A 27,890-nucleotide genomic window follows, 5' to 3' on the forward strand; every position below is an offset into this window, starting at 1 on the left:
TACTGCGTGAAAAATGAGCTTTCCGGCATCACTAATGCTGCCAAAGAGTTGGTGAGCAAACGAGCGGAGTGCAAATCTAAAGGCTGAAAATGTAATGATCTACATTATTGCCAACAACTATTGCTCGTCCTCGGGCATTGGGGGAGTTAATTAGCAGATTATGGTGTTAGTGTATGATATCCCACACCACCCTGGGGCAATATTGGCCAATGCATGGGGAAAACATGGGAAATAGCTCCGTTTAAAATAAAAATGTATTGTGTTTATGTCACAATTTGTCACATTTGATCTCATATCTTCTGCACATCAATGAAAGAAAACAAAAAAAGACCACATGGAATACATGTTAACATGTGTGCCTATGTTGCCTGCTGGGAATAATCCCTCCAAAAATATGAAGTGTTAAAATGTTCCTCTTGGCTCATCACTGGACATGTCGATAGAGGGGGGGGAGTGAAATTGACAATATCATTGTAGGAGCGCACTAAAGGGGCGACGGTCCGCTCCGCTACACTGAAGTGGGGATGTCTACAGTGGAAGAAGAAGAAGAAGGGGGAGGGTACCACTTTGTCACAGGCTGCTATGTAGATTAACCTTTCAATTAGTTGTTATCAGGTCCTCTCCATGTCTCGGCGCGAGCTCCTCAGCCTTCGTTTGGAGAGATCAAATCCCAGGAAATCGCTCGGTTTATGTCGCTGCACATGTTTCCTTCGACGTTTGCCCGGTAATGAAGAGGACTATCCGAGGGGGGGAAAAAACTTGAAGAGGTAAAAAAAAAGAAGAAAAGAAAAAACTACCAGCAAAATATTTACGTGCAGACTGTGCACTGGTTGTTTTTTCTTCTTCTTCTTCCTTTCATATGCTGCTAGTTATCTTCCATCCTCGCGTGAAACTTGGCGTTAATTTGTTTGTGTATCTTCTCGCCCACGGCGGGTTAACATGGGTCGTTTCTTTTTTTGTTGTTTTTTTTTTGCGTATCGTTTTTACCAAACGAGGTGGTGTATCGTTTCCTAATAATACAAATATGGGGGAGAGAGAAAAAGGAGAGCACGAGCTGAGAAATGGGAGCTAAAAGAAACCAGCGATACATAATTGAAAAGCAGTGATGAAGGAGCTACTCTCCCGGCAGTCGTGTTAACTTGTATTCCCCCCTGAACATCTCGTTTCCCTCCGGGGCTCACCATTTTTTACTCATTGGGAGATATTTGATAGTTAATGGGCGATAAAAGGGGACATGCCATCATCAGAGGACGTTTATTATTATTTCGCTTGCAGACGTGGGAGCGAGCTACTTTTTTTTCTCCTCTCGGTTTATTTATCACCGCTAATTTTACGTCACGTTGTTGAAATTGTTAAATATCAGGAGAATTACGGCTCCTCTCGGGGAAATAATGAAAAGGGAGGAAGATAAAGATAGAGAGGAGGGGGGGGGGGGCGATAGCTTAGACACGCTTAGCCTGCGGGAGTCTTGAATATGCTACCTGGCATATTATATTTGTTTTTATTTAAAAATAAATGAGTGCCACTTTAAATCGTCGCCGGAGCCTTCGCAGTTTTCTTTTGTAATGCAAACAAACGATATTTTTAACAAACGGCCAATTAAAGTCTATAATGTTCCAAATCACTTTCAAGTGTAACCAACTGTTTCAAGGAGGAACCCAAGTAAAGGTGGGCCGGCGTTAAACGCTTTGCAAATGAGGTTAAACGTATATCTCACTCCATCGTTACTCGGCAAGCGTATGCCCCTTTCTTTTTTAATACTTTATTTATGACTTGATAATGTCGCGTCGCTGCGGTTCGGGGCCGTGTGGTTCGGATGTTACGGGTGTTTTTGAGGTGAGCGACGAGCCATTCATCACCGAAGGCACCTTAAGAGGCGGGTCAATCGAGCGAAGTGACAGATCGCGCAGCCAGTGCCGTGCCTCGCGCAGTGAGCTCATGCATAAAGATTGACATGTGCTTTATCAAACCAGAAATCGGATCTCGCCTTTACAGCCAATATTGAAGTTGCTGTGGGAGGGCGCATTAGTGTAGGTGAGGTTTAATGAGACTCCCATTGGATTGTAATCAGCGTCATGTCGGATTCGCGTAAACTACAACATTGTAACAAAATGGCGACTGTTTAGGTGACATCAGTAACGCTGTCATTTATCGGATCAACTCCGCGCGGAACGCAACTCGTAGGGCTTCGTTACGTAAGTTGTTACCGGGTTTTCCTGTTAAACGGTTCGGTGCGGACGTGACTCGGGTGTCCGGCAGCTGTCAGGAAGTTGAGCATCGATTATGATCTGTCATTAAAAGAAGGAAAAAAGCTCGCGCCGGCCAGTTTCGTCGTGTGCGGACGAGTAACGGTTAAACTTTGCGTATGGACGTTTGTTGTCTGTTTTTTTTAATCGATTGGACGGAGAAATGTTACGGTGACATTTTGGAAGATTACGTGCTGAAATAAATAAATGTGAACTTGTTTTTTTTTTTTCTTCCATGTCGACGAGCTATCTGAAATCCAAGATATTCCTGTGTTGAGGAGACTGTTTATACTTTTTCACAACTCGATCGAAGTTTCTAGCAACCTGTCAGTGTTTAAACACACTGCTTTGGCAAAAATAGTCTCCTTATTTGAGGAAGGGCATCTGGTTTGGTGTGTGGATTGTAGTGTCAGACTGGATTAAGTCACTCGAATTTCTTCAGCATCCATGACAGCTCCTGCATCCGTTTTCGTGCATCTGTTTCTCGTGTTTTAACACATCTTAAACGCCCTGCATTCCTCTGGCCTAGCCTTTATGAACAATATGCTACACGCTAGCTCGTCTATAGAAAGTGAAAAACTAAGCAGCCAATTGTATTTTTACAAATGTATCTGACCAGTTCTGTTTTTTACCTTTTTTTTTATTGTTTAGGTTTGACCTGGAGATAAACGAATAACGCCTCAGATCGGTCACTACTACACTGTGGAATATACTCGTGCCAACTTTTCCTCGAGGCCAATGTCAGACACCCAGGATTGAGCAGACGTGCGTGGATGCTGGCGTGGAGCGTAACTTTTTTGACCTTGCCAAGGATGTGGATGTATCCCGTGTTCCGCCGCAGAAAGGGGGGATTTGCATGGATCGCACTTTTTTGAGTCTAATTGTTCAACCATGGTAAAACTGGCCAACCCTCTGTACACGGAGTGGATTCTTGAAGCAATACAGAAAATCAAAAGGCAAAAGCAGAGGCCTTCAGAGGATAGAATCTGCCATGCGGTGGCCACCTCGCACGGACTGGACAAGAAGACCGTCCTGGAGCAGTTGGAATTAAGTGTTCACGATGGCTCTATTCTCAAGGTTACAAATAAGGGGAGCGCCTCCTACAAGGACCCGGGAAGTCTTGCAAGAGTTGGACCAATCACGCCTGCAAACGTGTCCGTGCCCTCAAAGGAATCTATATCGAATTCAAGTGATCTGCGCTACATTGATTGGAATAAAATACTCAAGAGGGCCATTGAGGGTCTGGATGATACCCACGGCTCCTCGCTGAAGAACATTGAGAGGTACCTGAGGAATCAGCGTGACCTCTCTAACGTCGTTGATAACCCTGCTTTCCGGCAGAGGTTACGGCTGGCGGCCAAGCGGTCGGTCAACAACAGCAGGTTGTCGAAAAACGGCCCGCGGTATAAGCTCAGCCGTGGCAGCGTGGAGGGAAGGGGCTCCAGGTGTCCACTCGCTTCCACCTTGGTCCTGTCATCAGTGACACTCCTGCCCCATGAGCGAGACCAGGTACACACCTCGTGGCCCCTGCATTCTCACTACGCTTCACCACACGCTTGTCCCCAAGTTACCTCTGAGGGGTTGGTCTGTCCCATGCTGCTGTTATCGTGAAAGGGATGGCCTTCATTATAGTAAACTTTCTGCAACCTCAAATTGTTATTGTTATTGCTTTAAACCTTCTTAACCAGCTATGTTTGGCGAAAACTGAGGACTTTTTTTGTGTGACTCAAAACAATGATATTTCCATGATGTCATTACCAAGGAGGAAGTTTGAAAGTCTAAGCCACCACTGAGCGGCATTAGCTTGCTGCGACCTTTTATGATCTTTGTGTTAATCGTTGGGACGCTGGCTTTGCGGGTCAGAAACAAGGGCCTATCTAGAGTGCGTCCCCTGTGGGGTTGTGGTGTTGTTTATCTCCACAATATGAGAGCTTGGATAATCAGAAAGTCATGCTCACGGTGTGTGCTACGCAGTCTGCACAGGTTATGTAACTCCCACCTAATGACCTTAAGGGAATTGTCTGGTTGTGTTTTTTACCGAAGCAATTGCGTGCCAATTTTGGATATTATTTAAGCATTAACTAGTTGTCCGAAACAGGGCTTCGAAATGGCAGCTGAAGAATGTGTAGCAGGAAAGAATATTCTCAGTCCGAATGCAGCTGTCGTTTGTGCTATGAGATGCCCCATATAGAGGAAATACAACCATATCAACAAACTGCTAGGTTGCAATGCTTCCGTTACTTTTGTCACCTCAAAGGTGGTTTAGAGTTAGCAGCGATTGTGTGTCTCTCCTATTGTGCTAAGCTGTACCACACTACAGACAAGTCTGCCAAATGACAGCACTTTTGTACTATGCTATTTGAAGACACTGTCCAGCGCAGGATATGGAAATAATTTGTCATTGTGTGGCCCCAAAGTGCACAGCAGTCATCCGGGTATTTTCCTATGAGGGCTTTCTGCAGATCGTGTGTCGAGATGAAGTGCGGTCTAATAGTTTATGCACAAGTTATGCAGCTGAAGTGGCTGGCCGTATCAGGCTATAGAGATGTCACCCTGCTCCCCGCCAGTTTCACAGTAAATAATCAGGAAGCGACACCTTGATACTGCAGCCACAACTGCGACTGTGTCTGTGGTCAGGCCAAAAGTGAAACCGAGAACTGTTTAGAGACACGGTGTCCTGCGATGGTTCTCATAACCGAGGAAGGCCTGCTGTTTTCCATTTGGAACATTTCAACCTATTGCTCCCGGCCTGATGACATCACCAAGCCCAGTCCAGGTTTACCGTTCCCTTCAAAGGATGAGACGTCTCTGCCTGTTCAGTTTTCAGGGGGCAAGTGTGTGTGTGTGTGTTGAGAATAAGAGATACTTTGAGGTAAAAAGTAAAAAGGGGGGTGGGGGGAGCAGTCTTGGTTTAGAGTTTATTAGATTCTGGAGAGACTCTGGCAGGAACAAAGGCAAGGAATGAGTTGGTTTTTTTCTGTGTTATGCAACCACTTGTGTGCTCTTTCTCTCTTTCTCTCTCTCTCTCTACCAGCAGTTTTCTAATAGGACCCCACCCCCTCACTAAGGACAGCCTGCTCTTTTGAAGCAGCATAATTTTGTGTAATGTACTTAATTTAGAATCCCCAAGTAAATCATCAGCATCTCTTCAGCTGTGTTTGTTTCTCTCTTTTTCACATTTTTCTCACGCTGTGCAGATCACCAGGCCTGAGAATATTCCTTATGGAAATTAAATTCTCTAGCTCCTGAGACTTTATAGCTCAGTCAGCAGAGACTATTTTATGAAGTGAATACTTATTAAAAAAAAAGCTTCCCCATCAGGTCTGAGCATTTCATCAACAGTATGCACAGGTTGCATATTAGCACGGTTGTCATATTAATTTCAAGCTCTTTACAGTAATGTTCTTGCTTGTGTCTGTTATTCTTTTATATAAAATATATTTGGGATGTTTGTTACCCCAAAATCTCTTGGGAGCGGCATTACTAGTAATTGATGTAACCACAACCTTGTTTTCAGAGCTGCATCTTTTAGTGGTGATAACCTGGTTTTATTATCAAGGACAAAATAAGAATGTTTCGCCATTAATCTCGGCTCTGGGTGAATGTGATTTGAACCTTGATAAACTCTAAATAGAAAGTCTGTGCAGTCCAGTTAACACAACACCGGGGTTATATGTAGGCCTGCAACCAACATGTTTTTTAGCCTCTGCCACGTCTGAAAATAGCAAGAATAAAACTGGCTTGGGTTCTGTTGTCCAATCAGCATTCTGAGACATGCAATTTACACCAAAAAAAACACAACAGAGAAATAGTTAGATATGAGGAGCTGAAACCAAAGAGGCATTTTGACATGGTAAATTACTGAATTGTTTGCAGTTGCAGATCTGCCCGACTTTAATCTGTACTAAATGTATTGTATGTGTCTTACATAACACGAGACGATACCAAAACTCCAGATTGCCCAGTTTTTTGCTCTACAGGTGTAGCCTCATCACACCGAAGCGTTTTAGTGTTTTTATGTCCATAATCACAGCTGAGAGCGCAGCATTCAGCATCTAATGGCAGTGGCTGCTTTCAAATATTGACCTGGCAGGTTGGAAAATAGAGTAATCATGGACGTGGCAGTAAACTACTTCCCCTCACTATAACAGCTAATTGATACAACAGCCAGGAGCAATGACCAAATCCCCACTGCGTCCTTGCAGCCTTTCCTTGGAGTTCATGTGGATGCTGTGACAGGTGGAATAGATGCTCCTGTCTTGTGTTGGTCGACCGATGCGGTAACAAAAAGAGACAGGAAAAACAAGATGTTGCTTGATTTAACCGTAGGTTAGGGGGACAACTGGAGTCGCAGATTTTGTTGAGGTGAGGATCTGCGCCATGGAAATCAGGAACTAATTATGGGCATCCCCAGAGTGCCCTTCAAAGCTCCAGTGAGTTGACTAGGTAGTGTAAAGTGATGAGGTGGGTTATTTATGGTCACACCATGTATTATTTTCCGTACAGAACCTCCTCTCAAGCAAAGGAGGAGGCAGCAGTTTGTCCGATGCTCCTCTGGAGTCTTAAGTAGAATTATCTCATCCATAGGAACGCCTTATGAAAGCAGCATTACGTCGTTGGGGGTTCAGTCTGGTCGTGATTCCAGCCAAAGATTGATCCGGTTTGGAGCGTCTGTTTTATGAAGAGCTGACACAAAGTCTTCCCAGGTTTGCTCTGTGATGTCGGCCTGTTCTCAATCTGCGTTATCAATGGGGGGGTTATATCCTCTAAAAACCCTCAGCTCGTATTTCACTTCTTCTGAACTTTACCGTAAGCCCTTAAATGAGTATTTGTTCTGAGACTTGCAACATTTACAGTGGATCATGGCGGTAACAATGAGAGCATGTTTTATTATTGAGGTAATTTGATTACATGCTGGTTAATCCTTTCAGACTGGAGTGCAAGCTTCAAGAATTGGATTAAGCCCTTAAACTATGATTACTAAGATCGCTTTACCCATTCATGTAATGGATAAAAGAGGTGGATCTCAATATCTCTTGAGGAGGAGATACATTTATTATTTATTTTCTAGTCAGCGGGAGCTCCTTTTTCATAGCATGAGCTTTGTCCTTCACATTTTCTGTGGCCATTTCCTAATCAAACACTGTTTTTATTGTCTTGCATTAACGATCATAAATTCCACAGTGATCTCATAATATCCTGGAAAGATGAAGTGTCCAAAAGCAAACCGGCTTCCAAGCACTTCATACACAGCCTGCGGCCATTTCTATTTCTTAAACAGTTTCTCTGTTTGTGTTCCCACCCAGCTCCGGGTTGACCCCATCCCAATATGCAGTTTCTGTCTTGGAACGAAAGAGTCAAATCGGGACAAACGGCCAGAAGAGCTGCTGTCCTGTGCCGACTGTGGGAGCAGCGGTAAGTCGCCTCTGGCTGTTCCTAGAGCCAGAACGTACTGCACGTAGTCTGGACAGAACCGTTGGTGTGTTTGCAAAGGTTCACGAGCAGCGGTGGGAATGCATGGTAGGAGTAGAAGCTGATTCCTGATTCCTGAGTTTCTGGCATTTATGCAAAATCTCATCTCCAACAGGAAATGCATTGAACCGGTTCTGCTTCTCCGCAGTAAAATCTCTTCAAACTCTTTGAAAACAAAATCTTGCTAGTTTTCAACTCAAAATTAGCCTGCGACCACTTATATTAAATCATAGCATTGTAATACTATGATGGTTACAATATCATCAAAGTATTGCCCTCTACTAATGAGAAACTTTGTTCATGTCCTACTTGCTACTATTCTAATCAATCAATATTTAATTCATGACTATATATTAATTAATACAGTAGTTATATATGTATTGTTAGAGTTCATTTCAGCTGGCCAAATGTTTACAGAACTAGATGAAAAGGTTTGTTTAGCCAAAAAACAAATCAATTTACCCAGTAACAATGTAAAAATCCTGCAAATGCAATATTTCTACAATGGATTGCTACTCATTTGTTTGCAAATGACCTTATACAACCTGAGACATCACATCTACCTTGGTATAAAGCTTGTAGATAAATCTCCTTGTTGAAGAAGATTCTACAATCACATAATATAATGGATGTTATTGTACCATCAAACCCCTGGCTGCAGTAGTTCTCCACATCGGTTGGGCAGATGTCACATTCTTGCTCCACATTTTTCACTGTCCTTTTAACGGATTTATTGGTAGAACAATGTTCAAATTGAGTGGCTGAAGGGATCCAAATTGCTTGCAACCCTCGGTGGACTAAAGAAGGGCAGATGCTCTATAAGTGGCCATTAGAATCTGAAATCACCCAAGTCAATTTCACTCAATTCAGGATCTTCTTATAGAGCGCACCAAGCACAGCGGATCAAAGATCAGCTCTTTTTTCCTCTGCAGATTGGTGGCATTTCCTTTACCGTTCTTTTGTTCCCGACAAAACTGCAACCCGCCCCCCTGTCTCCACCCGTAAAATTACCTCTGCCAAGGAGTCGTTTATGTTTGAACAATTATTTTAAATGCCGTGAGGAATTGTTCTCCTGGTGACATTTTTATAGCTGAAATTTGACTTAAGTAGCGTCGCGGTGGTTTTCATTAACTGCTGGTAGTGTACACAAATTGTGCTCTCACTGTAAAACAGCTGTTTTACTACCATGAGAGGGAGCCGGGTGAGCGAGAAGGCAAGCTTTTACATGACTTTCATGGATCGACTTCCATTAGAATGAGGGCTGCAACTGTTTCTGCCTCATTAAGATCAGATTATCTGTAATTAGTGGCTCAGATGTTTTATCATACTGTTTTTAGACACAACTTGGGGCGTGGACATAGAGTACAGGCACACCATTGTATTTTTGATGATCTAATAGGTTAATGTTTAACCATACCACATGAATAAATAACGGCCTCTGTGACACAGTAAAAAATGTGTTATGCTAATGTCCATTTGCTCTTGCTTCTGAAGGGCATCCATCATGTCTGACGTTTTCCCAGGAATTAACCTCACATGTGAAGAGATTACGATGGCAGTGTATTGAATGCAAAACCTGCAGCTCCTGTCGAAGACAGGGCAAAAATGCTGTAAGTATAACGTTGTTTACATCCTAACACACCATTATCTGTGTGGTTGGCAGGGAGATTGATCCTTTTTTTTGCACTCCCGAGGATTTGTTGGTTTTTCAGATTTGTAAAGCTTCTCCACTGCACAATTGGGCTTATTTTTTTTCCAAAAGACTTTAAATGACACGGTGGGGGGTGTTACATGCATGCAACAGGGACTCCCTTACACATGCCTGCTGTTGCCTTTCAGGATGAGATGCTATTCTGCGACTCATGTGATCGGGGCTTTCACATGGAATGCTGCGACCCGCCGCTTTCAAGAATGCCAAAAGGTGAGGCGTTTACACAGTCTGGCTTCTCTGTTTCCCTCTCGGCTGTCAATTCAAAGGCTCCTCTCCACAGACGGCCGTTTGAGGCCGTCACTCCACACACGCGGCGAGGCAGCGATAGCTTATTAGAAGCTTTGCATGCATACAACATGATTCTAGCATCCCCTGGGGGAGATTTGCTATCTCTGGATTACAGTAGACCCTACAGCAAGGCTTGTAATGACGGCCAGGTACCCCAGAAGGACAATTTTCAGACAATTCATACAAGTCACATAGCTTTGCTCAACAAGCTGACACAAAGGCTATTCCACCAGACAGAATTGACCCAGAGTTTTTCTTTATGGATTTTTGCTTTGTGCTGAGTAATTGATTGTCATTGTGAACCTGCTAGATTCTCGGCATTAAAGGAAACGTTTCAAATGAATCTACTGTATGTCCTCTGAATTGATGAACCCACTCAAACGGTACTCTCTGTGTTTGGACACCATCCAGGCACCTGGATCTGCCAAGTCTGCAGGCCGAAGGAGAACGGGAAGAAACTGCTGCACAAGAAAGCCGATCAGATCAAACGTCGATATGCAAAGCCAATCGGAAGGCCCAGAAATAAGCTCAAACAAAGAATGTGAGTGTGCACCAATCTGAATAATATTTAACTCGGTTACAGGAATATTCCTAGTGGTGATTATGATTTTCCGGGAACACAGCGACCCTGCCTGAAGCACTGGAGAACATTGAGTGCGATGTTAGAAGTTGCACGTTTGTTGGTTGGCGGCCAAAACGTTTTGATTGCTCCCAAAGAACAATTTGTATTTTTTTTGTATTGACTATTTCCGCTTTTAGAGTTTGTAATGTTGCAAAGTGACGATTAACCGTACATGTCAGATACAGTCCATGCACTGGAATAAAATGTCCTAATGAAAAGGAAACGCGTGTACCTCAGAATTGTACCTGGCTACAGTACTTGCCCGTCCGAGAGTGAGCTGTGACCTACTACAACAATGTCTTGTCTCCATAGGTCTGTAACCAGTGGTGACGGCTCCATGGTAGCACTTGGAGGAAGGGGGTCACCTGGTAGGGTTCAAAAGATTACCGTCTGTTCCACACCTTCATCTGGTCATGCTGCATCTGTGAAGGACGCCAGAGACAGATTGGCTGTTGCAGACCCCTGTTGTGTGGTCGACGCCACCCAATTCACCACTTCCACCACCACTCCCCCCCTCACGCCCACCTCCACCCGAGCTACACTCACCGTTAACAAGAAAACCAAAGGGCTTATCGATGGGCTTTCCAAATTCTTTACCCCTTCCCCGGTGGGCCGTCGCTCGCGAGCTGTAGCTATAGAGTCGCCCGCCACGCAGTTAAGCTCTAGAGACGAGGGTCTGCCCCGACCGGCCGAGCCACCACAGCCGTTTGCCTTCGCCGCTGACGCTGCTCAAAAGATAACCCCCTCTTCCTCTGCTCTTCCCGCTCCCACTTTGCCGGGACTTAGCCCCCCATCGCAGGTGTCCAGCAGCTCCACCTCGGCTAACTCACCCCAGAGCTCCTCCAGCCAGTCTAGTGTTCCTTCCCTGAGTAGCCTCTACAATAGCAGCCAACTGAAGGGACTGTTTGACGGACTCTCTCATATTTACACCACTCAGGGACAGTCGCGGAAAAAGAGACTACCTTGCTACGCGCCGCCTAAGCGCACGCACCTAAAGCAGGATTCCTCCCAAGCATCCAAAACGGGGCCCCAGCGCCTTGGAAAGAATGAGTTTAATAAAAATAGGCTACACTCCACGTCGGCTGGGCCGGGCCGACCCCGAGGACACCCGTTTAAGATGGTCAGTCATTTCAAACGTAATCCCTTCCTTAAAAAGCACAGGACGCTAGGCAGGCTGAGGTATAAAGTGAGCCCTCAGAAGGGAGCCCCCTCAACAGGAAAGAGAGACTTGACAGATGGAAGAATTAAGCCTGAGAATAATCATGGTAAGCAAGGCTTGAAACTCCAGCAAAGACCTGCGTCTCCACACCTTTAAGCTTCTTCTTCATTATTATTTTTTTTATTTTTTAAAGCTTGACACACTAGCAGTTATTTATTTATTTTCCCTGACTAGAGCTAATCTTTTATTTGGGAAGACACCCTCAACACTCTAACAGACTACTAATCTTCTGCCTAATTTTGAATTCTTTTAGTTTGTTAACCCAGCTTCGTTGCGTTTTGACTTGGCTGCGGCGTTCACGTGGCTTCCATCCTCTCGCCCGTCGGCTTTTGTCATAGTGCATGGCCCACTAACTCCCTCATGTTGCTCCTTGCTCTGTCCTTGACCCTCTGCGGTAGTGCGCACGTCGTGATCACTACCTCGCAGAGGCTGTAGTCACATCAGCGGTCTTCATCATCCCACCTTCACTCTTGAAATCACTGTCTCCACTCAACCACACTTCCAGCGGTCATTAGTCCCATGCAACCCAGTGATTCACCCACCCAAGTTGCCTCAGAGATGACATGATGATTATAGCCAGAAGTGCAGTAACCCTTACATTTCTCTGTCTTAAGGAGTGAAGTCACAGTTTGAAAAAACACAGAAAAATGGATACATCTTTCAAGCAGTTCTAAACAATATACTGCACAAACACTACTTACCCCAGCAGCACATTTTCATAAATATGTTAATGACACATCACGTCCACTTATAATGGGTTTTTGTTTTGGTGGTTATGTCATGGTGTTGATGTCTTTCATAAAATTACTGCCTGCTTTCCAACATCAGTTGCTTTTCATGTCGACACTTGCTCCCTTCACTGCATCTGCTTCTTCATTCATGGGAAACTGTCTTGGTGGATGACTAAGCACATGAAAGCGGTTACGCAATTAGAGTGAATTACTTTCACTTCATTACATTAGGGATTTTCATATAAACATGCAAAGATGATACATTATGAAATTCCTCAGAGACACAGCCTCAAATAGGCTCAGCAGCCGTGCTCGCAGTAGAAGCACATTTGCATAGAATGCATTTATAAGATTATTCAGCCACGGCTGCGTTAGACAGCTCGGTGTCAATGTGCTAGCTGAGGTGTTGACGGGTTATTTTACCTGTAACAGGCGGCCACAACGGGGAGCTGCGTGTCAAGCAGGAGGCCCAAGCCGACTTTGCGGCCATGTCCAGAGATCACGTGATGGAGGAGGACATTGAGACGTTCACTCATGTTCAGGAAGTCGCCATGCAGGTGAGGACACTTGTGGAGAGGTTAAACACCGGAAACATCACCCGGAGTTTCAGATTCAACGGAGAACATTAACATGTTAAAGTCAAAACATTAACATGTTAAAGTCAAAAGGGGCAGCACAAAACATCATATATGATGCCTATATGAGTGTGTACAAATACTACAAATAAGGTATTCCAGATCTTGATTTACAGCATGTACTTTTCGAGGGACAGTTGAGCAAGAATAATGTATAAATCATATTTTCCACCTACCTGTAGTGCTATTCATCACCACTCACAAGAGAGGCTTATGCATTCTTGAGTTGGGAAGTTTTGCATTTGAGAATGCAGTCTGAACACCATATGTATGAACTGGTTGTTGCAAACACTGTTAGATTGGATTATCTGGGCCACCACATTTATTCTTTGTTTTTACAGAGGACAGGATCTCTGATGAACACGGACTCCGTGCGATGCCCTGCCCTCATTGAATTTGGGAAGTATGAGATTCAGACCTGGTACTCATCGCCTTACCCTCCTGAATACTCAAGGTTAATGCTGCTTTTACTCAAGATAATCCCAGTTTCTTTTGTTGTAAGTTGCATATTTTTTTATTTAAAAAAATGCTAATGCTGAAGTACAAACCGCATCTGTCTTTTTGTCTTTTGTCAGATTACAAAAGCTTTATCTGTGCGAGTTCTGTCTGAAGTACATGAGGAGCAAAAACATTCTCCAGAGACATACAAAAAAGTGTGGCTGGTTCCACCCGCCAGCCAATGAAATCTACAGAAAGAACGACCTTTCCGTATTTGAGGTCAGCATCCCTTTACAGCAATAAAGCAATAACTGTATGCTGCATGAGATTCCACCAAATGGGTTCTGGGAAGAGGAGGAGGAGGAGGAGGAGGAGGAGGGAGAAAATGGGAACTGTTTGAACAGTGTCCTCTTGGTCTTTTTATTCCATGTTTAGGTTGATGGAAATGTCAGCAAACTATTCTGCCAAAACCTCTGCCTGCTAGCCAAGCTTTTCCTGGATCACAAGACCTTGTATTACGATGTGGAGCCTTTCCTCTTCTACATACTTACAAAGAACGACGAGAAAGGCTGTCATCTTGTGGGCTACTTCTCCAAGGTAAGAGTTGCTGAGTCATTACATGGATAATGAAGGAACGCCGCGAATCATTCTTGATATGTTTAATCACTGAAGTGGTTTGAATAATGAGTAGATTATTAGCTGAGACAAAATCAAAACATTCAGTATCAGTTTCTAAATTGTGGGTTCTTTTTGTCTTTGTTATATCATTGTTTATTGATTACGAATGTAAGAAATGAGAAAAAACATTTTAAAAGTCATTAGAACATGAGGTTTTGATGGCAAATTCACATAATCATCCTTTCATAGCAACAATATAGAACCATGAGGTACCGTTTCAGAGAGTGTGTGTGTGTGTGTGGCTTTAGACAAGGACAATGGCAAGCGCAGTAAATTGCCAGCTTCAGCAAAGCTCTGACATACTTGATCTGTTTCTCCTTCCCTCAGGAAAAGCTTTGCCAGCAGAAGTACAATGTCTCCTGCATAATGATCATGCCTCAGTACCAAAGGCAAGGATTTGGAAGGTTCCTTATTGATTTCAGTAAGTTGCCTAATGCTTTTTTAGACCACTGAACTGATTCGGTTAGATTTTTAAAAAAAAAAATGTATTCCTTCTTTTTTAACAAACGATATCTGATTAAGGGGTCAATTTGTAGCTTGTGTCAAGATGCTGTTATTTGGTTAAGGCTGTGAAGTAGCCTAATCAAGAGCATTCATGAACCGTACTTAAGCAATCACAGAAGATTACAAGTGAGAAATCTAACGTTCTGGCTGTTTTTATTATATGATAGCCAAGAGTATTTCCAAGCCTGACGAGTTTTTTTTTCATAGAAAATGCCCCCCACTCACTCTCCTTGACTGGTGATGAGGTGTGGATACTGCTTTGATGTTTCAGCCTAGTAAATGCAGCACATACAATATTTAAAGCCTTGTGGTCCACTTTTTAAAACAGTTGCTGCCTTGAGTGGATTTCTGTGTTTAGGCAGGCATTTCTTTTTCCTTTTGTCATTATAGACGTTTTATTGTTTTTGAAGAGTTGTCTCTTTGCCGAGTTTGCGCGTGTGATGAAGAGACGAAAAAATGAGCGCGAGGAGGCTGGGTGGTAATGGAGCATTTGATTTCCTGTTCACTTTGGGAGCCATTGAGACATGGAGATGCAAGAGGATCTGTGATATTGAGAGTGTGCTGATAACAAAGACGGGGATTAAGGGAGATTGAACACAGCTGAGTTCTGAGCTCTTTGAAGGCTTTATTGGAAAACGTAGCTTTGGAGCTGGAAGTTGTTTAGATTAAGATTTTCTGTTGTATTGTATTAGAGGAACACTTTGTCTCAGGTAGCTCTGAGAGCAAAGCATTAGTGGGCGCTTGTGTGAGAAACGTTTTCAAATCATTATTCAAAGAACTCAAAGCAGCTTTTTTGGTTTATTGATGACAATATGCTTTTAAAGTGACCCTTTTTTCAATTAAATTGAATATTCATTGTTTCTTGGCTTAAATAATTAATATTGTCATGATTACTACAATATTATGTGTTCACTGTTTGGTGATTAGATTTGCTTGTTTGCTTCTCGGTAGTGGGTGCACATTAAAAGGCATTAATTAATTTCCGGCGGCTCGTAATGGATGACCCTTGACAGGGCCGCTATAAAACTAATTACACACAGATACATATTTTTTTTCTTCTTGTTCATTATCTCTCCTAAGTGCAGTCTCTTGTGAGCAATGACATCCAGCTGCTTCTCTGTTTCGCTCTGTCGCTTTGTTTCCTCTTAACTCCCCCCTTTAAACCTCCTTTGTTGCCCTCGCCAGCATGTATCATAGCTTCTGACAGAGGTTGAAGGAGAATAAAACTGATTGCCTCACCCTCAATACTTAATATTTATTACTATTTGAAGGTGAAATCCCAACCAGGGTTTGGTGTCACATCCTTACTTGAATATGTAATCCATAAGGGAGGAGGTGTCTTGAATGAATTGCTATCTGAAATCACCCGGCAGCAGCCTATAGCTTGACTAAAGCATTTTGTTTTTGTTTGAATGTCTTTTTAGGTTACCTTCTCACCAGGCAAGAAGGACAAGCCGGCTCCCCGGAGAAGCCGCTGTCAGATCTGGGTCGCTTATCCTACCTGGCATATTGGAAAAGTGTCATACTGGAGTACCTTTATAAGCACCCGGATAAACACATCAGTGTTAAAGGAATAAGCAGGGCCACTGGGATGTGTCCACATGACATCGCCGCTACTCTCCAGCAGCTGGGCATGATTGACAGACAGGATGGCAGGTCAGTTTCCGAGCCGCAGTGTCCTTCAGGCCCGCGCTCCCGCTTCTGTACGCTGTCTGACTTATCCAGGCCAGCGGGTATTTTTAACAGCGTATCCATTAATTTAGCTGAATATTGACAGAAGTAAGTCAGGTTAAGCACCCCCAAGGACACGGAGCATCTGCTGTCCCAAAGAGCTCGTCTTTTGTGCTTGCGTTGAAACCACACGTTACCTTCCGTCCGGGATAGCGCTTACTTTCTGTCGACGTAAACTCATTTTTTTATTGTTTTTTTGTCACTACGACCCAGGATCGTGCTGATCAGAAGAGAACGATTGATTCGGAGGCACACGGAGAGGCTGAGGCCCAACCCACGGCGCAATGAGGTGGACCCTGATGCCCTGCACTGGACACCTTCTACGGCTCTCAGCGCCGTCCTGTCGGAGGAGGAGGAAGACGAGGAGGAGGAAGAGGAGAGGGAGGCCGAGATGGATGTGAGTTTCCTTGTTCAATCAAGAGGCACTAGTTGGCTGTTTACACTCGCCTGCAATGCTGTTATTGGATGTTTGTTTGATTAGCTGGAGAGTTCAAATAGAGGCCATTAATGGGAAAAGCATTATCGCTGTCAGCAGGCATCTAATGTTGTGCAAAATTGCCCTAAATCAGTTACTACATAATTAATGGTTCTGAATATTCCATGAAATGCAATCTTTCCCCGGTTGCTTAACGGAACTGTTTCCCCCCGTGACGGACTCGTGTCCAATCAGGACGCCGCTTTTATTATCAGGAGGAACCTGCAATGATTCATTTGTCATGATGTTAATTCTAATCTCTTGTTTTTCCATTAGCCTCATTGCTCAGATGCTGAAGCCGTGCATGCGCCTCTCCCAGAAATAATGTGTCTTGTCTGTTTAATTACCAGCCTAAGCGGCTGAGAGATCAGCCCGGTTGCTGGGAGAAGGAGGAGCGGGAGGGCTTCTCGATGACTCACGGCGGCAGGCAACCTCTCACGAAGGTCCACTGTAAGGTTCCCTACAGAACCTACGAGCGCCGCCCTGCACTGTCTTGGACCAAGCGCGTCCAGCAGTTGGAGGGAGTGAGTGATGATGAAGCTGATGATGATGATGATGATGATGATGACGACGACGAATCCGAATCAGATGGCTCCCCACCCATCCTGACAAAAGCCCATGCGATGCTTGCAGCCAAGAGAAAGGTGACTATTATTTCTCTGTTGTATCAGGCTTCTTTTGCATTACCACAGGTCACTTATCATCCTCTTGTGGGATTATCCCATTAATTATCTAGAGTTATATTCAAAGACAAAGTGGATATTTTCCTTCATTAGAGACCATGTTGTGTGCTCTGGTGAGACGAAAAAGGTTTGATAAATATTCATGAATTCAGTGGTGGGTTCAGTGGCTTCCTCCTGTCGTCTGGAGCCTCCCTGTGTGCCTGCAGCTGTAGATAATAGATTGTGTTTTCGTTGCTGTTGTCGAGACTGTGCAGGCTAAACCTTGCACTATTGTCAATGGTCATGGTTAATTTACTGCCCTCCTCTGTACTTCTTACGTCTGTCATTTCTATTTGGCACTGCCCCCTTGTGCTGGAGATAATATTACAGCGGGTGTCATGAATGTCAGGAGGAACTTTTCCACAAGGACAGTATGGAGACCAGAACACTGGCTGTTGGAGTTTCTTCAGTGCAATAATTCCAGTATTGTTTTGACAGCCTTCTTGTGAAGGATTTCGGATATGAAAACTTTTGAGATGCAGGCTGCCAGTGAGATACAACTGGAGAATGTAAATCAGACACCGTGGTTTCTGCTTACCCTGCCCGTCTCGTTTGTGGCTGCATCGCTCAAACATTTAGTCTCGCATTGTGGTTTCAACATTTTACATTTAGCACAGAAGCTTGAATGAATTTCTGCTCAATCCTCATGGAGGTTGTTCACCCCTTTACACAACTGCTCTAATGGAGCCTTTCTTCTGTTTTCATTGGTTCCTCTTTTATTTGTTTTTCCAGAGAACCATTGTGCTCAAAAAGAGAGGGCGTAAAAGGAAGAGAATAAACAGCAGCGTGACAACAGAAACCATCTCTGAGACGACTGAAGTGCTGAATGAGCCGTTTGACAACTCTGAGGATGAGCGGCCTATGCCCCTGCTGAAGCGCACCTGCAGAATGGGCGAGATGGGGCCAGAAGAAGAGGAGGAGGAACAAGAGGAGAAGACACCAATTACACCAATGAAACGGCGGAGAGGTCGTCCGAGGCTGGAGAAAAATGCCTGGAAAGACAATCTTGAACACTGGAATGAAGGTATTTACATAAAACTACCACATTGTCTCATAATTGTTTTTGTTTTTTCATAGTAGATTGCTCCACTTCTCTAGCAGGAAATTAAGGTGTTTCTTTTTCTTTTGTAACCTTTAGGGGCTGACGTCATCTTAAAGAGACCAATCAGACCTCGTCCAGTAAAACGGAAGAAAGGCTGGCCGAAAGGAGTAAAACGTGGGCCCCCGAAATGGAGGCTCAAGAACGAACGAAAGATGGGCTTCAAGCTCAACCTCTACACACCCCCTGAAACCCCGATGGAAGCCGAGCAGCACCATATTCACACAGAGGAAGCGAAAGAGGAGGCGGACCAGGATATGGTCAGTGCTGACGAGGGGAGCAAAGTCAGCCGAGGCTCGGCTAGTCCTGACATGACGCTGCACAGGCTCCTCTCTGAGCCCCCAAGTCCCCTTGACCATGGCTCCCGCAAGTCCAGCTCCCCTGAAGGATCGCCGGTGGCTTCTCCGATGTGCTCCCCGGGCGCTGCGTCCCCCAGGCCCGAGGGCAGAAGCGATTCGCCGGAACCTCCTGAGGACGTCCAGCAGGAGAGTGAACCCGGGCGGGACTCCCCAGCCAAAGATGGGCAGCACGGCGCAGCGGCTGTAGAGTCATTGGCACACGCCAACGCAGGGGAGGAGGACGATGAGGAAGCTGAGCAAAGAACTCTCATAGAGGATCAGGATGCGGACGACGAAGATGACAGTCACAGCAAGACAGCGGCGGCTGAGAGCAGCAAAGCGGACCTGGAACAGTGTTCCAAAGAAATACCCGAATGCGCCCCACCTTTTTTTGATCCAAAAGAAGACGATGCCTCAGAGTTCGGTCAGCAGGTGTCGACAGTGCCGCGCAATGAAGAGGAACCAGCTACAGCTGTGGAAAGCCTCCACGAGGCAGCGCCCGAAACGACAATAACTGTTCCCCCGCCTGAAGCCGCAGCAATCGCTTCAGTAGCAGCCGCGGACTCTGATAATCCCGCAGACTCCGAGTCAGAGATAGAGAGCCCTTCCAGTCCTTGTCCGAACCACCTGACCTCTCGGCACGCGGAGCGAGCGGCCCTCAGCCCCGTGCTGAGGGACGAGCCGCCGATCTGCACGGAGATCGACTCGGAGACGGCCCAGGCTGTTCAGTCCCTGGCGCGGGAGACTGAGAGGGAAGGCGTTTTCTGTGTGGAGAGCCAGGACCCCTGCAGGACCCTGCGGACGTATGCCCACGTGGCCCAAAGCCCCCAGCTCACCTCGCTGGATGACTGCCCCCAGTCGGACCACAGCAGCCCCCTGTCCTCGGCCCAGTCGCACCCCAGCCAGTCGGTGCGCTCCGTTAACAGCCCGGCGGTCTCCCTCCTGGAGAGCGGCTACACTCAGATCAGCCCCGACCACAGCGCCATCTCTGTGCCCTCGCTCCATAACATGGAGACGAGCCCCATGATGGACGTGCCGTCGGTGTCGGATCACTCGCAGCAGGTGGTGGACAGTGGCTTCAGCGATCTGGGCAGCATCGAGAGCACCACCGAGAACTACGAGAACCCCAGCAGCTACGACTCGACCATGGGGGGCAGCATCTGTGGGGCGGGCCCCTCCCAGAACAGCTGCTCCTATGGAAGCATCCCTCCGAGCGGCTTGGCCCAGAGCAGCTGCGCCGTGAGCCAGCAAATGGCTGGCGTCAACCCGGGCAGCTGCGGGATGATTCAGCAGAACAGCCTGAGCTCGCCGCCTCACTGCAACGTCAAGTCGCCGCAGGGCTGCGTCGTGGTGGAGAGGCCCCCCAGCAACAGCCAGCACAGTCAACACAGCCAGCGCAGCCAACACAGTCAACACAACTCCCACAGCAGGCACGGCCCTCACAATCAGCACAGCCAACACAATCAGCACGGTCCACACAATCAGCTAAGCCAGCATAGTCAACACAATCCCCTCAACCAGCATAGTCACCACCACAATCACCACCTGCAGCACAATCAGCTCAGCCAGCACAATCAGCACGCTCAGCATAGCCTTCACAATCAACACGGTCAGCACAGCCAGCAGCAGCCCATGGCGCAGTGTGCCATACCCACCAACTTCACCACCACCATGCAACTGGCAGATATTCCTGAATCTGGCAACCCGAATTTTGCCATTTACGAGAGGATCAACCATCAGGGGGACTACGGCAACGGGCATTATTCCCAGTCGTCCGGCCTCAGTCTCGCCAAACTGCAGCAGTTCACCAACACGTTTATAGACCACCCTCACCCGCTGCCTTTCAACCACTCGGCCTCGCACACCATCACATCTTATGCAAACACCCAGTCCCTGTCATCTCAGCACTCCAGCCTGGTGTCCTTGTCCCAGACCCCGCATCGAGTCCCCAACCCACAGGTGCAAGCCACCATGACCCCGCCCACGAATCTCGGCTCTACGCCGACCATGATGCTGCAGCGCAACATGGGCATCCCGCCCTCGCAGCGAATCCAGCCCCAAATGGCCTCCAAGAGTCACATCTCCGCGCGCTCCAAGTCCACCCCGCTGTCTCACCACCAGCGGCAGATGTACGCCCGGCCGCCGCAGACTGTGCCCATGCAGGCGCCGTCCAGGACGCTGGCAGCCATGCCGCGGATGAGCGTGAACATAATGCCGGCACCGGGCTACAATGTCAACACCATGAACATGTCCTCCCTCAACGCCATGAATGGCTATGGCATGAGCCAGCCCATGATGAACAGCGGCTACCATAGCAATCATGCCTATATGAACCAGTCACCCCAGTACTCTATGCAGATGGGCATGATGGGAACACAGCCATACCCCCAGCAGCCCATGCAGGCTCCACCACATGGCAACATGGTGTACACTCCAGCTAGTCACCATGGTTACATGAACACAGGCGTGTCCAAGCAGTCCCTGAAAGGGCCGTTCATCGGGCGGTAACTTTCCGCAGGGCTCAGCTGGTCCGTCTCGCGTGCATTTAGCGGTTTAAAGATGCACTGATCTGGCCTTTTTTCTTTCTTTTTTTTTCTTCTTTTTTTTCTTTTTTTGGTCTCTTTTGTTGTTTATTACTTAAAAACCAGCAGCAGCACTTGGAAAGAATGCAAAAATTGTTCATCAATGAGTAGATTTGAAGCTAATGTTAAAAAGTATTTTTGTTTCTCCAGACGGGAAGCCTTACATCATTATGATGAAAATCTATTTAATTAGTGTTAGTGTCTCTGATGTGTCTTTAGAGCAGGCGGGTTCAGAGATCAGCGGTAGAGATTTCATCAGTGGTCTTGCAGTTGTGTAGCAGCCTCAAATGAAGCCATTTAATGTGCCTGCTACAAGTGGAGTTGGTGGCCGTTTGAACCTGTTCAGTGTACCTGTCTAACAGTGCTGACAATTAGTTTGTACTATACTCATGCCTTTGTATATTTAAATTATTGTACTTATTTTGTAAAGTGACAACTAGCATGCTTCAGTCTCTGTTAGTGACAGTGCATTGAGTAGTACTGTACAAGTGTTGTGCTTAATAGCAAGCCATTTTAAAGATATCTGGCCTTTTATTAGGTTTCCCTCCACGGGGAGAAAGATAAAACTATATTTTGTTAATTCTAATGTAAAAAAAATGTAAACTTAGTCCTGTTTTATGTTCGGTTTCAGAGGTTTTATTGCTATGTATGTATGTATAATTCTGAAGTCTTTTGTAACAGATCTCCTTGAGGCAGCTTTCTGTTTAATAAAGCAGACTGATTTCTGTCAAAATAACAAAGCATATCTCAGTGTTTGTACCCTGAAAATTCTAAAACATTTCAAAAAGGTTCAGAAGTGTGGCAGAATTTTTCAAAAAACTAAATGATTATAATGATAACAAAGAAAATATAAATTTAGTCCAAAGTTGATATTTTACATAATGCCTTTAAAGCTACGTTTTCATTCCATCTGTAGATTTGTTTTCTATCTTTATAAAATGTTGGATTTATATTTTACCGAAGTGTAGAAGAATAGAGCCTGTGAATAGACCAAACTAAGCTAATGGTTTGCATGTAAAACGCTACTTGTGTTTATGTTTATATTGCTCTTTTGTAGCCTTTGTACCTGTACAGAGTTGCTGGTAAGAACAGGAGGGAAATACCTGGCTATGTGCACAGAAATCGGACAGAATGACCTTCTTGTATTTATGACTTGTCTCCTTTTGTCAGTCACAGTGCTGTACATTTTAGCATAAGAATAAATTATGATTGACCATGTACTTGATTGTGCTCCTTTTAATTTGAAATATTTACGAGCCTGAGGCATGATCGATTTTGAGTTTGTCATTCTCTGAAGAAGTATTTAAATATTAAAATAGGTAAAAAAGATTAATTGACTTTATTCAAACTAGATCTTTATCCCCTCCACCGAACACCAGACCTTTCACAAAAACTTGCAAGCAAAACAAGTCATGTCTCAGAGATTGATAATTATCAGACCTTTTGTAGTAAAATAAATTGGTCTCACCTAATATGAAAATACGTTATTCATTACATTACATGTCATTTAGCTGATGCTTCTATCCAAAGCAACTTACAATGTCAAAGAGAATGTCCTTTTCATGGAAGCCATTCAGAGCGGATGTCTTGCAAATTGTTACGTAACTCCAGGAGATTCACATGGGGTTCGTCTCACGTTTCTTGAAGTGACAAATGACTTATAACCTAGACGTAGATCTGCTCTTGTATACCAGAGACCGACTTGACCAACAACCTGTTTTATTTGTCCACAATGACTTGACTCTGTCTCCGTTGACCTGAAGCTCCCCTCAGCTCTGCACTGGGCCCACTCCTCTTTTCTCCAGAAGCTGCACATCCAGCTCTCTCAGCTGTTTCAGGAAGCCCCAGTTGGGGATGATCCTCCTGCGAGTCTTCACGTGCTCGACGGCGTCGACCACCGTCATGTTTTCATGGATCATCAGGTAGGCCAGAAAAAGTGTGGCAGATCGACTCCTTCCCATCACGCAGTGCACCAGCAGTTTATCTGTCCACAAGTAAATCACATTATCAGAGAAGGGCTAAAGGGTCATTTTAAGGAATATTGAAAATTAACATCTAGGTGAGAACTCTAGCTTCCATTTCTATAAGGAACTCAAATTAAATTGGGTAAACAGAAGCTTTCTGCGTATAAGCCACTTGTAGATCACAGAATTCCACTCTGTGTTTTTACGGAACTCAACAAACTCATCAGACTTGGTTCCTCGCTCTGTATCACATGCGGGCTCGATAGAAAACACTGGACCCAGCGTGGGTCAACACCGTGTGGGGGTTCGTTCACTACCCTACAAACTCCGAAACTTTAAAACCATGTCAATAAAACCCAAATAGTTAATCCTAGACACCACCATTTCATCCCGCTGAAGTGGCAAACTGTCGTCTTACTCTGCGGAATGCTCAGTGTTTCTTCTATGAACTGAGCAGCAGAGAAGAAATACTGGCTGAGGTTAAAGGTCGTGACGTCTTCTGCCACCACGCCGTAGTAGACCACGTCCATGTCGCCGTAGTAACCAGCTCCGGTGTCCACGTTGTTCCACGTCCCCTCTGCTGCGTTCAAGATGTGTGTAATCCCCAACCTCTTCAAATTACACTTGTCCTTCGCAGTCTGCCTGCAAGACGGCAGAATGAATGTTATTTGAATTCATTATTATATTCGGTTTAGTTATTTTTATACTTTTTGACTTACTCGTCCCCGATGTAGACATTGGGCCAAACCTCGTTGACATGAGTGTAAACCACACTCCCACGGTTTAGGATTTTCTCCAGCTCATAGCCCCCAGGTGTGAAATATTCATCCACTGGACTGGATGCCTTCGCTGCCTTTGTAACCTTTATCTTGGTTCCAGTCTTTGACTTGTGAGAAGCCATTTTCTTGCTGTGGCTTCCTTTCACACATGATTTATTAGCTTAAAGGAGGGAAAAGAAATACCACACTTACTTTTCCCTTTTTCCTCATTTTATTCCACATGCATCTCCAGAACCACTCACCAAGAGATTGAAATCCTTGGTTTTCCTGCTGGTCAATTTGGCTTTCGTCATTGTGGCGGCTTGTTGTGAAGCGGTCCTTAAAGGCAGAACATGGCGAGGGTTTAATTCTGGCAGACTCGAGTGAGGGCACAGATTGTATAACCGCTCTGTGACGGGAATCAAATGCAGAGGATATTTTTAGGGCTGTGATGTGGCGGGCCCCTGACCTTAGCTGCCACTTTTCCCTGCCTGCGGGGGGAAAACATCCACCAAGCCAGTCCCTGCCATCCCCCCCTGCTCCCCCCTGTCTAAATACACAACTATAATCTCCGCTGCTGGCAGGAAGCTGAGCTTAACCCAAACTTTGCACTTGCCACAGGACACCCACATTCACTGGAGTGAACAGGGCACTTTGAGCCTTTTCCTCGGGCCGCACGAGCGGCTCCTTGAAATTGTGTCAGTCTCTTTTAGCCTTTCTGCATATCTTCAGACGCTCAAGCGCCGCCTCACAACACCCGTTAACCATGTTCTGCCTTTTCTGGAGCCTTTCGGGGGGGCCGAGAAGAGATCCGCAACGTGTCAGACTGTTAGGCAGACAAGGTTTTTCTCACAGGATGGCGCGTGTCTTTGATTCCCCCCCCCCGGTGTATGATGTGCACGGCCCATTCAGTGATCTAAATGCGAGCCCCCCAAAGTGAGGGTGTGATGATGACTGTATTGCAGAGTGGATGAAGCTGCTAACACGTTAGAGTTTTCACACCATCAGACTCCGTTATTTCCCCCCTCATGTCTCCATGCTCTGCAATCATTCATTCTGACAGTGGAATCATTAAACCTGTGATATCCAATTCCTTTTATTTTGACAGCATCTCTCTCTATCTCTCTTTTCTCCCAGTGTGCTCTGTAGAGCATCTCTTATTAAGATGGCTTCAGCGTTTCATCTCTTTTCAAAGTCTGACCTCAATCTGCACACACACTCAGAGTTGTGCCGGCATATTTTTATCATCTTGTATCAAGCCTCGTTAGAGATTGCAGTTTTAACTGTACCATGCTGGATTGCAGCAGTTAGAAACTATATTTTGAGGGATTGTGAGAATTTAAGTGGAGCACAGTTTACACTGTTTTTTGTTGTTGTTCAAGAATTGCAGGGCTTTTGTTATTTGTAATGGATTGTGCTGTGTGACCATACCGTCTTTCATCCATTGTTTTTTTTAATAGAAAAATAAGTTGAAATATGTCAGTCAAAATGTCATTGAAAAAAAGTCTAAATATGTTCTGCCGATAAAAGAACTGAGTAAAAGGCAAAATATGTTAGCCCAAAAAACGTTTAGAAAATTAAGTCTAGGTTAGATTGAAAAATGTCATTTGAAAAAAAAGTTTAAAAAACAACCGTTTAAGTATTTTGATGACTTTTTAAAATGAGTTCAGTCGAGCCTAAAGGGCAAATCAACAACTCTTTTGCAGTCTCTCTAAACTTACTTGAGTTTATTAATCCACAATGAATATCAAGTCCATCAGCTATTGTTTGTTAATACACTGCAGACCTCAGAGTTGGATCTGTGCTTAACTGGATGACAGCATAATAAAAGTTGTGATGGATAACACAAAATGTGCCAACTGAAGGTAGAAACATTGCAATTAAATACATCTAGCAGCCATGTTTAGATGAACTGTAAATAATAGGTCAAAAGTAATAAAGAAAAAAAATCCTTATGGAGAAATTCCCACTTTCCCACATTCCTCCAATTCTTGACGTTTTGTTGTTTTCCTCTGCAGGGCCAAAGAAGAGTCCAAGCGACTGAGTTGACTCAGAAATCCAACATTGGGAAGAATGTTTCTGTGCCTGCGAACAGCCTCCACAGCTTCTACCAGGGTGAGTCTTTCTCTGATCATGAGGAAGGCCAGTGCCAGAGTCGCTGAGCGGCTGATTCCTCGTGCACAGTGGACCAGCACCTTGCCTGCACGGACATGAGGCAGAAACCCTTCAAATGTTAGCTTTGTCTGTACGGGGCATGCAAAGTGTAATTCATGAACACAATATACCAAGATGCAATAGCAAAGGGCAGTTCACTTCTGTTATATAATTATTCTAATGCGGCTGTCTGGTTGCATGGAGGATCATTTCTTGGTTGCACCTTCAAACTAATTTTTAAAGTTTTTCTAGATGTTCTTAGAGAAGGACATATTCCTGACTCGTTCACATTGTCAAGCAGCAGTTGGGCTTTGACCAATGAGCGCTCATCTTTTCTGCATTGTTGGTAAACCATTTTGAAATACAATTAGCAGATGTTGCATCTTATCACATTTGTATTTTTATTATGTTGTAAAAGGACCCACAGTGTAATCCAACCCAAAGTGTTATTTTTGTTTGCTGTAACTCAAATGGACCTGATGTACCTTTCTGCTTGAGAGCCGCATGAATGAAATCAGCCGTCTCAGTGAAGAATGGGCTCAAGTCAAAATCTTTACAGTCCGGCGCCTCCACTCCGTGATACCGTATGCTGGTGTCTTCGTAGAAACGGGGCCCGGTGCTGATGCGCTGGGGGCCATCTGCAGCATTCACCACGTGCGTTATGCCCAGATCCACGAGCAGGGATTTATCCTGAGCCGTTGCCCTGTGAACAACACAAGCGATGATGCAGGGGGATGGAGATTTGTCTCGCCTGCAGAGCCAGCCCTGTAAGCGTATGCCTGCAAATGCATCACTGGGGTGACTCAAATGTACAGATTTCACATTCCTCCCATGAGCTGGCCAAATACAGGACTCTTGTTTTCCCGGAGAACGGTTTCACAATCAGATCACCATATTGCAGCAGGGGCCCCCCCGAAGTGAGAATGTCACTTACGCATTTCCGATGTAGAGGTTGGGCCAAACCTCGTTGACAGCTCCAGTGGGGCGTCTGTTCTTCAGCAGAAGGCCGAGCAGATCGCAGGTGGGCGGTGTCTGATACTCTGGCTCCTCCTCTGGGCTCATATCTGCATCTTTTGCTTCAGTGTTGTCGAGTAAATTATCACAAATTACATTCAGCCTCAACACTTGCTTAAACAGCGAGATAACATCCCCCTCTTGATGCTCCAGATTTTGGAAAATGTGAGAAGTTGTTGCTGCCGTCCTGCTAGCTTTTGACTTCCTGTAGGCATTTGGAGAGGAACCACTACTCTAAACTCTAACCTTATTGCTGCACAGCTCGCTCTGTTTTCCATCCGAGCAGAGTGTCGTTTGAGAGCCCCCCCCCCCCCCCGCAGGAACGAGACAGCTGAAGATGCCAGAGTCTGGGCGGGAGCGGCGTGAACTATTTGTTCCACACACGACCACGACAGAAGCCGGGCTGCTTGTGTTGAGACCGTTTCAGCTGCCGAACCATAAGGGCGGTTGTAGATGTATTGGTGTTGTGAAACGTGCCCATCGGGTCGGGCCGCGCTGCATTCATGTGT

General features: G+C 45.3%; 3 protein-coding genes across 6 annotated transcripts; 1 reads left to right on the forward strand and 2 right to left on the reverse strand.

Annotated features, from left to right (window-relative positions):
• Positions 1-458: 458 nt before the first annotated feature.
• Positions 459-22,711, forward strand: kat6b (K(lysine) acetyltransferase 6B). Of its 4 annotated transcripts, none has more exons than XM_037463685.2 (17): positions 459-767; positions 2,898-3,755; positions 7,553-7,661; positions 9,213-9,328; positions 9,558-9,639; positions 10,129-10,258; positions 10,652-11,604; positions 12,722-12,846; positions 13,266-13,378; positions 13,500-13,641; positions 13,798-13,959; positions 14,368-14,461; positions 15,969-16,200; positions 16,489-16,672; positions 17,101-17,394; positions 18,205-18,496; positions 18,611-22,711. In XM_037463685.2, the coding sequence occupies exons 2-17, from the start codon at positions 3,138-3,140 to the stop codon at positions 21,415-21,417; spliced, it is 6,453 nt and encodes a 2,150-aa protein (XP_037319582.2). In that variant the 5' UTR covers positions 459-767; positions 2,898-3,137; the 3' UTR covers positions 21,418-22,711. The 4 variants fall into 4 exon arrangements, with proteins under 4 accessions (XP_037319582.2, XP_037319585.2, XP_037319583.2 ...); XM_037463688.2 differs by having other exon boundaries at positions 460-767; positions 10,652-10,707; XM_037463686.2 differs by lacking the exon at positions 459-767 and adding an exon at positions 2,041-2,195.
• Positions 22,709-24,596, reverse strand: LOC119212865 (dual specificity phosphatase 29-like). The gene is made up of 4 exons (XM_037463696.2): positions 24,477-24,596; positions 24,175-24,394; positions 23,874-24,097; positions 22,709-23,475 (listed from the first exon to the last, which is right to left on the reverse strand). The coding sequence occupies exons 2-4, from the start codon at positions 24,354-24,356 to the stop codon at positions 23,261-23,263; spliced, it is 621 nt and encodes a 206-aa protein (XP_037319593.1). The 5' UTR covers positions 24,357-24,394; positions 24,477-24,596; the 3' UTR covers positions 22,709-23,260.
• A 716-nt stretch (positions 24,597-25,312) lies between these two features.
• dusp13a (dual specificity phosphatase 13a) lies at positions 25,313-27,642 on the reverse strand. Its single transcript, XM_037463695.2, has 3 exons — positions 27,302-27,642; positions 26,853-27,070; positions 25,313-26,413 (listed from the first exon to the last, which is right to left on the reverse strand). The coding sequence occupies exons 1-3, from the start codon at positions 27,427-27,429 to the stop codon at positions 26,166-26,168; spliced, it is 594 nt and encodes a 197-aa protein (XP_037319592.2). The 5' UTR covers positions 27,430-27,642; the 3' UTR covers positions 25,313-26,165.
• Positions 27,643-27,890: the final 248 nt, after the last annotated feature.

This window comes from Pungitius pungitius, chromosome 21 (genome assembly GCF_949316345.1).
Source record: "Pungitius pungitius chromosome 21, fPunPun2.1, whole genome shotgun sequence".
NCBI lineage: Eukaryota > Metazoa > Chordata > Actinopteri > Perciformes > Gasterosteidae > Pungitius > Pungitius pungitius.

Bases quoted from the DNA above. Each gene is read 5' to 3' on its own strand.
- kat6b (XM_037463685.2), top strand. From the start codon at position 3,138: ATGGTAAAACTGGCCAACCCTCTGTACACGGAGTGGATTCTTGAAGCA. The intron at 3,756-7,552 runs GTACACACCTCG...GTTCCCACCCAG, and splicing joins TGCCCCATGAGCGAGACCAG to CTCCGGGTTGACCCCATCCC. The intron at 11,605-12,721 runs GTAAGCAAGGCT...TACCTGTAACAG, and splicing joins TAAGCCTGAGAATAATCATG to GCGGCCACAACGGGGAGCTG.
- LOC119212865 (XM_037463696.2), bottom strand. From the start codon at position 24,356: ATGGCTTCTCACAAGTCAAAGACTGGAACCAAGATAAAGGTTACAAAG. The intron at 24,098-24,174 runs GTAAGTCAAAAA...GCCGTCTTGCAG, and splicing joins AATGTCTACATCGGGGACGA to GCAGACTGCGAAGGACAAGT. The intron at 23,476-23,873 runs GTAAGACGACAG...ACTTGTGGACAG, and splicing joins AACACTGAGCATTCCGCAGA to ATAAACTGCTGGTGCACTGC.
- dusp13a (XM_037463695.2), bottom strand. From the start codon at position 27,429: ATGAGCCCAGAGGAGGAGCCAGAGTATCAGACACCGCCCACCTGCGAT. The intron at 27,071-27,301 runs GTAAGTGACATT...TGTTGTTCACAG, and splicing joins AACCTCTACATCGGAAATGC to GGCAACGGCTCAGGATAAAT. The intron at 26,414-26,852 runs GTACATCAGGTC...ATGTCCGTGCAG, and splicing joins TGCGGCTCTCAAGCAGAAAG to GCAAGGTGCTGGTCCACTGT.